Source organism: Phacochoerus africanus, chromosome 3, assembly GCF_016906955.1.
Source record: "Phacochoerus africanus isolate WHEZ1 chromosome 3, ROS_Pafr_v1, whole genome shotgun sequence".
NCBI classification, from domain to species: domain Eukaryota; kingdom Metazoa; phylum Chordata; class Mammalia; order Artiodactyla; family Suidae; genus Phacochoerus; species Phacochoerus africanus.
Genome location: NC_062546.1, coordinates 122,894,409 through 122,907,540, shown reverse-complemented (window position 1 = coordinate 122,907,540; position 13,132 = coordinate 122,894,409). Strand labels below are relative to the sequence as shown.

The following is a 13,132-nucleotide window of genomic DNA, read 5'->3' as shown; positions in this document are numbered from 1 at the left end:
GAAGTGGTACCTGAGGAATCATATGGTAGTCCTACTTTCAGTTTTTTGAGAAGCCTCCATGCTGTTTTCCACGGTGGCTGCACAAATGTACATGCCCACCAACAGTACACAGGGTTCCCTTTTCTTCCACATCCTCACCAACACTTAGCTTTTGCCTTTTTGAAAACAGCCATTCTAAGGGGTGAGGTGATCTCATTTTGGTTTTGATTAGCACAACCCTGATTATGAGTGATGTTGAGCATCTCTGGAAAAAATATCTATTTAAGGAGTTCCCATCATGGCTCAATGGTTAACAAATACGACTAGGAATCATGAGGTTGCAGGTTCGATCCCAGGCCTTGCTCAGTGGGTTAAGGATCTGTGAGCGTTGCCTTGAGCTGTGGTGTAGGTCGAAGATGCGGCTCGGATCCCACGTTGCTGTGGCTCTGGCGTAGGCTGGCGGCTACAGCTCCGATTCAACCCCTAGCCTGGGAACCTCCATATGCCGTGGGAACGGCCCTAGAAAAGGCAAAAAAAAAAAATCTATTCAAGTCCTTTCCCCATCTTTTAATTGGTTTGCTTTAATGCTATAGAATTGTATGAGTTCCTTACATATTTTAGATATTAAACACTTAGCACATAAATTATTTGCAAATACTTTCTCCTATTCCATTATGAAGTCTTTTCATTTTTCTGTTTCTTTCACTGTGCAGAAGCTTTTTAGTTTAATGTAATCCCAATCTGTTTACTTCTGCTTTTGTTGCTTATACTTTTGGTGTCATAGCCAAAATCACTGCCAAGACCAATGTCAAAGACCTTTTCCCCCATGTTTTCTTCTAATAGTTTTACAGTTCAAGGTCTTACATTTAAGTTTTTAATCCATTTCAAGTTAATTCTTCTGAGTGATCAAGACAAGGGACCAATTTCATTCTTTAATATGTCAATATCCAGGTTTCCCAACATCATTTAGGTGCTGGACACCCAAGAGGAATGTCCAGGAAACTGTCCTTTTGCCAGTGAATATTCTTGGCTCCTATGTCATATATCAGTTGACCACACATGCATAGGTTTACTTCTGGGCTCTTGATTCTGTTCCAATGGTCTACATGTCTACTTTTAAGCTAGCAACATACTGTTTTGCTTACTAGAGCGTTGTCATAAAAACTGAAATCAGGAATTGTGATGCCTCCAGATTTGTTGTTCTATCTCAGGACTGCTTTGGATATTTGGGGTCCTTTGTGGTTCCACAAGATTTTTTTTTTTTTGGTCTTTTTTTTTTAAGAGTCACACCTGTGGCATATGGAGGTTTCCAGGATAGGGGTCAAATCAGAGCTGTAGCTGTTGGCCTACACCACAGCCACAGCCACATCAGATCCGAGCCACATCTGTAATCTAAATCACAGCTGCCTGTTTTCCTCTAGGACTTTTATAGTACCTGGCCTTATATTTAGGTCTTTAATACACTGAGTTTACTTTGTATATGGTTTTAGAGAATGTTCTAATTTTATTCTTTTCCATGTAGCTGGCCAGTTACTCCAGCACCACATACTGAAGAGACTATCTTTATTCCACTTTCTGTTCTTGCCTCCTTTGTCATAGATTAGTTGACCCATAGGCGCTTGGGTTTATTTCTGGGCTTTCTCTCCTGTCCCATTGATCTATATTTCTATTTTGGTGCCAGTAACATAACTGTTTTGACAGCTGTAGCTTCGTAGTATAGTCAGAAGTCTAGGAACTTGAATCCTCCATTTCTGTTTTTTTCTTCTTCAATATTGCTTTCGCAATTTGAGGTCTTTTGTGTTTCCATACAAATTTTAAAATATTTTGTTCTAGTTTTGTGAAGAATGTTCTTGCTAATTTCATAAGGATTGCACTGAATCTGTAGACTGCCTTGGGTAGTATAGTCATTTTGATATTATTGATTCTTCCAATTCAAGAGCATGGTGTATCTCATCTGTTTGTGTCATCTCTGATTTCTTTCATCAGTGTCTTATAGTTTTCAGAGTATAGGTCTTTTGCCTCTTTAGTTAAGTTTATTCCTAGGTATATTATGCTTTTTGGTGCAATGGTAAATGGGATGGCTTCCCTAATTTCTCTTTCTGATATTTCATTGTTAGTACATAGAAATGCAATCGATTTCTACATGCTACTGAACAACCAACGAACAACTGAGGAAAATCAGATACTTAGAGACAAATGACAATAAAGATACAACAATCCAAAACCTACTGGCACACAGCAAAAGCAGTTCTTAAAGGGAAGTTTACAGCAATACAATCTTATCTCAGGAAACAATAAAAAGTTCATAACCTAACTTTGCACCTAAAACACCTAGAGAAGGAACAACAAACAAAGCCCAAAATTACTTAACCCACTGATTGAGGCCAGGGATTGAACCTGCATGCTCATGGACACTAGTTAGATTCGTTTCTGCTGAGCCATGTATTTCCATAGGAATTTCAGGACTGTTTTATCTATGTCTGTAAAAACTGTCAAAGGAGTTCCCATCGCAGTAGAAATGAATCTGACTAGGAACCATGAGGTTGCAGGTTCAATCCCTAGCCTCGCTCAGTGGGTTAAGGATCCAGCATTGCCATGAGCTGTGATGTAGGTCTCAAATGTGGCTTGGATCCTGTGTTGCTGTAGCTTCAACTCGACTCCTAGCCTGAGAACCTCCACATGCAGCTAAAAAGCAAAAAAAAAAAACAAACAAAAAAAAACCCTGTCACTGAAAGTTTGATAGGAACTGCACTGAATCTACAGGTGGCTTTGGTAGTATGGAAATTCTAACAATATTAGTCCTCCCAATCCATTAGTTCTCCCAATCCATTAACATGAAGTATCTTTGTATTTATTTGTCTTCTTCAATTTCTTTCATCAATGTCTTGCAGTTTTCAGTCCATAGATCTTTCATCTCCTTGGTTAGATTTAAGTGTTTTATTATTTATGAAGCTACTGTAAATGGGACTGTTTTCTTTTTCAGATAGTTGTTAGTGTACAGAAATGCAAATGATTTTTTAATTTTGATTTTATATCCTACAATTTTACTGAATTGGTTTATAAGGTCTAATAGTTTTTTTGGTGGAGTTTTTAGGGTCTTCTATATATAAAATCATAAAATCTATAAACAGAAAACTTTATTCCTTCCTTCTGATATGATTGCCTTTTATTGCTTTTTCTTGCCTAACTGCTTGGGCCAAGACTTCCAGTACTATGTTAAATAGAACTGGTATAGAAGTGTGGGCACCCTTGTTTTATTCCTGATATTAAAGGGAAAGTTTTCAGCATTTCATTGTTGAATATGATGTTAGCTATGAGCCTGTCATATATGAAAATAATGCTATTAACATCCTTATTATATCTACACTCTTTTTTTTTTTTTGTCTTTTTGCCTTTTCTGGAGCCGCTCCCTCGGCATGTGGAGGTTCCCAGGCTAGGGGTCTAATCGAAGCTGTTGCTGCCGGCCTACACCACAGCCACAGCAACTCGGGATCCGAGCCGCATCTGCGACCTACACCACAGCTCACAGCAATGCTGGATCCTTAACCCACTGAGCGAGGCCAGAGATCAAACCTGCAACCTTATGGTTCCTAGTCGGATTCGCTAACCACTGAGCCATGATGGGAACTCCAACATCTTCACCCTTATGTAGTCATTTCTACAGGAAAAAGTCCAGAGTGAAATTGCTAGGTCAAAAGATATAATTGATTTCAGTGAGTATTACCCAATGTCCACGGAAAAAGGGGCTAACAAATTCCACTCCTACCAACTTTCCCCTATGTGATCACAAAAACTAGATACATAAATCTTAAATCTCAAAAGTTTGTCTCCCTCCCCTACATCCCTTCACTTTTCTTAGGCTTTATCCCTCTTATCTTTATCAATTCCTTTCTGTTTTACTATCTTTCTTGAGGCGAAAGTTTTGCTAACTTATTTTCAAATGTCCTGTTTTTTTTTTTTTTTTGTCTTTTTGCTATTTCTTGGGCCGCCCCTGCGGCATATGGAGGTTCCCAGGCTAGGGGTCGAATCGGAGCTGTAGTGCCAGCCTACGCCAGAGCCACAGCAACGCTGGATCCGAGCCGCGTCTGCAACCTACACCACAGCTCACAGCAACGCTGGATCGTTAACCCACTGAGCAAGGGCAGGGACCGAACCCGCAACCTCATGGTTCCTAGTCAGATTCGTTAACCACTGCGCCACGACAGGAACTCCCAAATGTTCTGATTTTCTAATGAATGCACTGAGGTTACAAACTTTCCCAACAGATTTTTAAACAATACACTACTGTCATTCATTTTGCTGAAGGTTATCATATTGGATTATTTATATGCTGTATCTGGATTTTTTGCTGTTACTGCATCATGTGGGAGAGTGCAGTATGGCCTTTGGTCTACAAATCCAGTTCTACCATTTCAGAATATTTTTCTTTTTTTGTCTTTTTGCCATTTCTTGGGCCGCTCCTGTGGAATATGGAGGTTCCCAGGCTAGGGGTTGAATCGGAGCTGTAGCTGCCAGCCTACGCCAGAGCCACAACAACGAGGGATCCGAGCCGCGTCTGCAACCTACACCACAGCTCACAGCAACGCCGGATCATTAACCCACTGAGCAAGGGCAGGGACCGAACCCGCAACCTCATGGTTCCCAGTCGGATTCGTTAACCACTGCGCCACGACAGGAACTCCAAGAATATTTTTCTTTTTTCTTTTTTGGCTTTTCTAGAGCCACAGCCACGGCATATGGAGGTTCCCAGGTTAGGGGTCTAATCAGAGGTCTAATCACCGGCCTACGAGTCTGCAACCTACACCACAGCTAACAGCCACCAGGGATTGAACCTGCAACCTCATAGTTCTTAGTTGGCTTCATTAACCACTGAGCCACGAAAGGAACTCCGCAGAATATCTTTCTTGAATCAAATTTCTAACAACCTTTTCGGGTTCTATACTCTCCAGGCATCAATAATCTTTCTAATAAGCTCTCTTAATCTTTGTAACATAGCTCTGTTCTTTTCTCCTCTTTAATATTTTTCCCCTACTTTCACGGAGAGTATCAAGTCTTTCCCCCATGCCAGTGATTCATTTTTTAGTTGGGCTGGTACCCCATGAATGTTAAGTATACCTCTGACAGCCCTTCTTGACTATACAGATATAAAAAGGCACAGGAGTTCCCCTCGTTGCTCTGTGGCGTAGGCCAGCGACTATAGCTCCAATTTGACCCCTAGCCTGGGAACCTCCATAAGCCACAGGTACGACCCTAAAAAAAAGGCAAAAAATAATAATAATAATAAAAAGGCACAAAAGGGGAGTTCCCGTCGTGGCGCAGTGGTTAACGAATCCGACTAGGAACCACGAGGTTGCAGGTTCGGTCCCTGCCCTTGCTCAGTGGGTTAATGATCCGGCGTTGCCGTGAGCTGTGGTGTAGGTTGCAGACGCGGCTCGGATCCTGTGTTGCTGTGGCTCTGGCGTAGGCCAGTGGCTACAGCTCCGATTAGACCCCTAGCCTGGGAACCTCCACATGCCGAGGGAGCAGCCCAAGAAATAGCAAAAAGACAAAAAAAAAAAAAAAAACTCATGAGAATAACATGTTGCAACACAGGCAGATACTGGAGTGATGCATCTGCAAGCCAAAGAACACCAAGGATAACTGGCCACAACCCAAACTAGAAAAAGGCCAAGGATTCTACCTATAGTCTTAGCAGGGCTCTTCCACTGACACATCATTTTAGACTTCTAGCTTCTGTGAGAGAATAAATTTGTTGTTTTAAATCACCTAGCTTGGGGTACTTTGTTACAGCAGCCACAAGAAACGAATAGTCTCCTGTCTTTGCTTTTTTACCTTTCTGTGTCATTTTATTTCAAATGTGTTTCTTATTAAGAGAATAAACAGCTGGACTTTGAATTTTCTTCCCAACCTCAGATCATATCCTTTTTAAAGGGAATTTAACCAACTCACATTTATTGAGATCATAGATACCACTGCTACTCCATATCCTGTCATGCTTTAAATTTTCCGTGTGTTTTTCTTTTTTTTTCTTTCTTTTTTTTTTTGGTCTTTTTAGGGCCTCACCCACAGCATATGGAGGTTCCCAGGCTAGGGGTCTAATCGGAGCTGTAGGTGTGAGCCTACACCACAGCCACAGCAGTGCTGGATCCGAGCCTTGTCTGCGACCTACACCATAGCTCATGGCATTGCCGAATCCTTAACCCACTAAGTGAGTCCAGGGATCGAACCCACAACCTCATGATTCCTAGTCGGATTTGTTTCCACTGCACCACAACAGGAACTCCACCTGTTTTTTGGTTTTTTTTTTGTCTTTTTTGTTGTTGTTGTTGTTGTTGCTATTTCTTGGGCCGCTCCCGCGGCATATGGAGGTTCCCAGGCTAGGGGTTGAATCGGAGCTGTAGCCACCGGCCTACGCCAGAGCCACAGCAACGCGGGATCCGAGCCGCATCTGCAACCTACACCACAGCTCACGGCAACACCGGATCCTTAACCCACTGAGCAAGGGCAGGGACCGAACCCGCAACCTCATGGTTCCTAGTCGGATTCGTTAACCATTGCGCCACAACAGGAACTCCTGTTTTTTTTTTTAATGAGAAATATTTTCTGTTCCTTTTTATTCTCCTAGTATTATCCTCCATTGTTCTCTCCCTAACTGTACCCTTAAAATTAGACACATATTTAAATCTTTATTTTCCCATATAGATTAAGGAAAAGTCAGCCTCCTCTGACCCACCTACTCTTCCAGGCCAAACAAGGCATGTCCTTCAGCATACTTCTACCCTTTCTCCCTCTTCTATAACAAAACCTCCCATGTTTTCTGTAACTATTCTAAAATTTAAATTCTAGATATTTCTTCCACTACTACTTAATGGAAATTCCATATATATGATAGTGCAGCAAACAATAGATAGCTGTTAAAAACAAAAGGTTATATTTATTTTGGTTTTGTTTGTTTATTACAAAAGGCTATAAAGACAAAGGTTGAGATGCGGGTCTAGTCTCTTAGCTCCAGGGCCTTGGAAGTACTTTAGGCAGAATGATGACTTTTCCCCACAGAGGTCCACATTCTAACCCCCAGAACCTATGAAAATGTTACCTCACAGAGCAAAGGGACTCTGCCACTGAACTTAAGATTAAGGACCTTGAAATGGAGATTATCCTGGATAAATGAGGCTGGCTCAAAACCATACTTTAAGTCCTTAAAAGCATATAACCTGCCCCAGCTACAGAGAACCAGACAGATGACAACACTAGAAGGGCTCAGCACAGAAGCCAACGGGCACAGGATGCCTCTAAAAGCTGTAGGTGTTCCCGTTGTGGCTCAGTGGTAATGAATCTGACTGGCATCCATGAAGATGCAGGTTCGATCCCTGGCCTTGCTCAGTGGTGTAGATCACAGATGCGGCTCGGATCTGGCATTGTGTCTGTGGCGTAGGCTGGGAGCTACAGCTCCGATTCAACTCCTAGCCTGGGAACCTCCATATGCTGTGGGTGCGGCCCTGAAAAGACAAAAGACAAATAAATAAATAAAAATAAAAGGTGGAAAATGCAAGGAAACATTCTCCCCTAGAGACTTCAGAAAGGGTCATGGCCTGCCAATACTGTGAGACCTAGAACTCTACCCTCTAGAAATGTAATCACAAATTGATATTGTTTGAAGCCACTAAGCTTGTGGTAATTTATTACAAGAGAATTAAAAAACTGACACAGAAAGCCACTTTACCTCAATTTCCTACAAAAGGAACAATATCCACCTTATAAGAAGTGGAGAGGATTAAGCAATATATATAAGCAGCTAGGACAATGCCCAGTGCAAAGTAAATGTCAATATACATAAGCTTAAATTATTAAATAGTAAAAATATATATTCAGTTTATAAAAAAGGAGCAAACTGGCCTGACAAGTGGTCATTTCTCCATCAGTCTTTAGGAAAACTACATCTTTTCCCAAAAGTGCCATTTAAGGGGGGAAAAAAAAAAGAGCCATTCAGATTCACTAATAAATACAAGAATGTAAAAAAGAAAGTATATATGGGATTTAAAATAAATCCTAGAGTTCAGCATGGAATAAATGCCTATATTGAGAATGAATGTATATATAAAATGCAGGGCCAAGCATCTAACAAATTGGTCAGCTGGATTTTATGGAAGTGTCCATATATATGAATATTTTAATATGTAGGAATATTAAAATCATCTCTGTTAGTGAATTCTCAATAATGTCCAGAGTTAACCTACAGTAGTGTTACAGTATGGACAGGAAAAAAAATTCTTCTTCCAGGAGTTTCCATTGTGGTGCAGCAGAAACAAATCCTACTAGTAACCATGAGGTTACGGGTTCAATCCCTGGCCTCCCTCAAGGGGTTAAGGATCCGGCATTGCCGTAAGCTATGGTGTAGGTCGCAGATGCGGCTCAGATCTGACATGGCTGTGGCTGTGGCCAGCAGCTACAGCTCCAATTTGACCCATAGCCTAGGAACCTCCATATGCCTTGACTGCAGCCCTAAAAGGAAAAAAAAAAAAAAATTCTCCCAGATTCCATTTAATCAGTGTTTTAGATTCTGATCCAACATCAATACTAATGTTAATAGGCTGAGAATTAATAAAGTTGAGCTTCCCTTCTATGGTTCCATATCCCTTCTTCAGAAATGACAGATAGGAGTAAGAATCAGCAAAAGAAAGAAAAGCCTGAATAATATAGATGTTCATGCTTTTTAAGGAGACATTTAAATACAAAGAAGATTTAGGAACACATTCAGCTATGCCCATCACCCAATATACAGTTAGTAATGAAAAAATAAGAGTGCAAAGCGACTGTATGCTAACATTTCCTCCATGCCCACTATAACGTGATCCTTCCCCCGGGCAGTTCTGGAGAGGCATAAACTAGGATCAGAGTTACCAGACATGGTCTAAGACTCTATTAATTTCTTTCACATATCCTCTGAGTTACTTATTCCACTGCCTACAGAACAGGAAAACTCCACTCCTATTTTTTTCTCTTCCTGCTAACTGGAAATTAAAACACAAAATACTTAAATTAAACACATTGGAAAAAAACTTACAAACAATCATCTGTGCTTTCTGCACAAAGACTGATGGTTTTCCCATCTCGGCAAACAATCTGCAGCATACAGTCTTTTGGCTTCCCATCTGGAGGTTGAATATCTACGAGAAATACATAGAATAAAATAACATTTATATAGTTGGGGTTTTTTAAGGATTTCTTTTTAAGTAAAAGCTCAGATAAGCAAAGGACCAGTACTTCAGTACATTACAATTATAAAACATCTGTGTTCTGCTCTACAGACACAAACACATGAATCATTACTCCCTTCTAATTAAACTTCCTGCAGGAGTGACAAGAAGGCCTCTTCTGAAGGGCAATCCACACATGGTGCTGTACGAAACAACTCAGACATTAGAAGAATAAGCACAGGAAAAGTGTGGCAAAGCGTCAATTAACAAAACACTTACTGCTTTTATTCACAGGTAGCATCAAAGTAGATAGCTGCTTTAAAAGTAAAAATCAGAGGTTTCAAGTATCTCTGTGTACCAAGAAGTAAGGCTGATGATATCGGAGCCTGGTTTAGATAAGAACTTCAACAGCAGGCCCTAGAGACTTGTGTTTTATGAACACCAGTGGTCGCAGACAATTCTCTAATCCAAACAGTAGCAGAGCTAATAAAACAAACAGAAAGTCTATACATGCCATTAATTAGAAATAGAAAAGTCTATGCTTGTTTAAAAAAATATATTTCTGGGCGTTCCCATCGTGGCGCAGTGGTTAACGAATCCGACTAGGAACCATGAGGTTGCGGGTTCGGTCCCTGCCCTTGCTTAGCGGGTTAACGATCCGGCGTTGCTGTGAGCTGTGGTGTAGGTTGCAGACGCGGCTCGGATCCAGCGTTGCTGTGGCTCTGGCGTAGGCCGGTGGCTACAGCTCCGATTCAACCCCTGGCCTGGGAACCTCCATATGCCAAGGGAGCGGCCCAAGAAATAGCAACAACAACAACAACAAAAAGACAAAAATATATATATATATATATATTTCTTCAAAATTAATATGAGGCATGGTTCCAGGAAAACAACACACCATGGATTTTAAGAAACTGACTGCAGTTGACATCAAGCAGAAGCCAGTTTCTGAGTCACAACACCTCTACTGCCTAGGAGGGCTCCATCCTTTTGGGTTCCCAGCTCTCTGATTCTTTAGTTCTCCACCACCTTCTCCATGAGAAAAGGAAAGTGGACTAATGGGTCTATTTCAGATGAGAAAATTCATTTGCCCCAGCTATATGGTCATAATCCAAGTGCCTGGTTTCATGTGGTTCCCTCTTCCCAGATGAAACCCTTCTTTGGTTTATAAATGAAAGCAGAGTAAGGAAGACGAATCAACACCCACAAAGAATGGGGAAGGGGAGGCAACGGAGCCAGCCCAAACAGACCCGCTTACCCCGACATTCATGTCCTGTGCGGATGTTGATGCAGTCCACTGGCATGTGGACCTTATCCTCTACACTCTGCCGAGTTTGGTCATCATAATAGATCAGATGACCATCTGACCACAGATCAAACCAATTCTTCTTCCAGCGCTTCAAAATAGTACCTGAAAAAAGGTGGGAAATTTTGAGTGGAAAAGCAAGGACTTTGTCCTCTAATTCACAAGTAACAGAAACAAAAGAAACTTTCCTCTGGTCCCAAAAATATACCTGCATACAACTGCCCAGAGCAGGGAGTTCCCATTGTGGTTCAGCAGTAACGAACCCAAATAGGATCTATGAGGCTATGGGTTCGATCCCTGGCCTCACTCAGTAGGTTAAGGATCCCGTGTTGCCGTGAGCTGTGGTGTAGGTCACAGACTCGGCTCAGGACCCACGTGCTATGGCTGTGGTGTATGCCAGCAGCTGTAGCTCTGATTCAACCACTAGCCTAGGAACTTCCACATGCTGCTGGTATGGCCCTAAAAAGACCAAAACAAAACCAAACAAAAAAACTGCCCACAGCAGTCCATGAAAATGGAGTGAAAGCAGACCCCAACTGCATTAACACCCCCTGCTTCAACAGGGCTGCAGGCAGAATACTTCAAGATACTAAGAACACTGCCAACTTAAAAGGTTCAAAAGTTCAATAAAACCTAGATTTTGAGCTAATAAAACATATTTAACATTGAACTCTTCAGGTGGGATATCTAAACCTCCCCAGTGGCGTCAAACTGATCAGAAAATGTTGTGAGTTCCCATTGTGGCTCAGCAGTAACAAATTCGACTAGTATCCATGAAGATGCAGGTTCAACCCCTGGCCTCGATCAGTGGGTTGAGGATTTGGCATTGCCGTCAGCTGTGGTGTAAGTCGCAGATGCAGCTGGGATCCCACACTGCTGTGGCTGTGGCATAGGCCAGCCATTACAGCTCCAATTTGACCCATAGCCTGGGAACTTCCATATGCTGCAGATGCAGCTCTAAAAAAATAAAAGAAATACCTTCCTCTTCTGGAAAAAAGTTTCCTCTTTTTCTTGAAAGGCATTCACATACACTCGTCTCTAACATTCACCTTCCCTTACGGCCCAGTGTGGGAGAGTCTCTGCCTAAGGCAGGCTCAGACATTGGATATGGCCATCAGAGGGCACTGCCCCTGGCCTAGGGCCTAACTCCCACCCTGCATGTACCCATCCTCCTACTTCACAGTCTCTTTTCAGTTTCAGGCTTTCTCCCTTCATCTGTCATCTTGGACTAGGCATTTTACTTTACAAAACTCAAATTTCCTTGTCAGCCAAAAGGGAAAACTCAAAGCCAGCTGTAGCTCCAAGTTACCTCTGCACCTTTCTCACAGCCCTAGGCTACTGACTGTATCTTTCATTCCTGTAGATCCCACCCTGTTCTTGGCCAAGATGCACAAATTCCACTGCATGTGTTTCTCCTTATGCGCCAATATCTGCTACAGCTATCAATCAAATACGTGACAAAGCAGCCTTTTGAATTTCTTTTACCACTATCAGGCACCCCCCTTGCTGAGGGTCGACTTGCCCAAACTGATTAAATGACACTCAGCATCCATCTGATTGGCTGAGCCTGAGCTGTGCAGAAACTACCAAAGACAGCTACCCAAACACAGACAGATATAATCATCAGGTTGAGGAGTTCTACCCAGCTATCCCACCTGCCACAAAGCCCTGACTGCAGAACCCTAAATGAGGTGGTCCAGATACTGGGTCCTAAGGCATTATTTGCCAATGACAGGAAAGGAATCCTGAAAACAGCATAGCCGTGCATACATGTAACCACATGTATATTTCTGCTGCTCTGCAACTCAGTGAATATATCACATCTCACCTCATTTTATTTTCACATGACTGATACTTCTGCTTTAGCAAAAAAGGAAAATCAACCCACACATTGGGGAGATGGGGAAATGGAGCAAGTCTCCTGACACACTGCTGAGATAGCTATGACTAGGACACTGCTCAAGTCTGTGCAACTTATTTACGGAACATCTATTTTGTGTACATTATCATGCCAGGTGAAAGGGTCACTCACTGTTCACTTACGCTGACAGAGCATTTACATTGAGTTATGATGGAGAAAGGAAAGCTTGCCCTCAAAGAAAGGTGCAGAAAAGGAAGGCACCCCCCCGACCCCACCTCCCGCCCTAGGTCTAGGAAAGGCTCTCCATGTCTCTGACCATTTTAGGATCACAAAACCAAAGACAAGGAAACATAGAAACATTGGAGCTAGATTCCAATATGCCAGGACTGTATTTTTTTTTGCCTTTTCTAGGGCCGCTACCTCGGCATATGGAGGTTCCCAGGCTAGGGGTCTAATCAGAGCCGTAGCCACTGTCCTACGCCAGAGCCACAGCAACGCCAGATCCGAGCCATGTCTGCGACCTACACCACAGCTCACGGCAACGCCGGATCCTTAACCCACTGAGCAAGGGCAGGGATCGAACCTGCAACCTCATGGTTCCTGGTCAGATTCGTTAACCACTGGGCCACGACAGGAACTCCCAGGACTGTTTTTTTTTTTTTTTTTTTTTTAAGCCAACAATGCAACAGCTCCATCTAAGAACACAGGTCTGGAAGTTCCCATCATTGCAGAGCAGAAACGAATCTGACTAGGAGCCATGAGGTTGTGGGTTCAATCCTTGGCATCACT

General features: G+C 42.3%; 1 protein-coding gene across 2 annotated transcripts in view; it reads right to left on the bottom strand.

The window, feature by feature from the left end:
* The window catches only part of PLEKHB2 (pleckstrin homology domain containing B2), a 59,802-nt gene that overhangs the window by 28,874 nt on the left and 17,796 nt on the right, over positions 1 to 13,132 (bottom strand). For both annotated transcript variants that reach the window (XM_047772588.1, XM_047772589.1), the window contains exons 3-4: positions 10,435 to 10,587; positions 9,044 to 9,146 (exon numbers count right to left, since the gene is read on the bottom strand). In XM_047772588.1, coding sequence (XP_047628544.1) covers positions 9,044 to 9,146; positions 10,435 to 10,587 — 256 coding nt within the window. The remainder of the gene's footprint in view (positions 1 to 9,043; positions 9,147 to 10,434; positions 10,588 to 13,132) is intronic.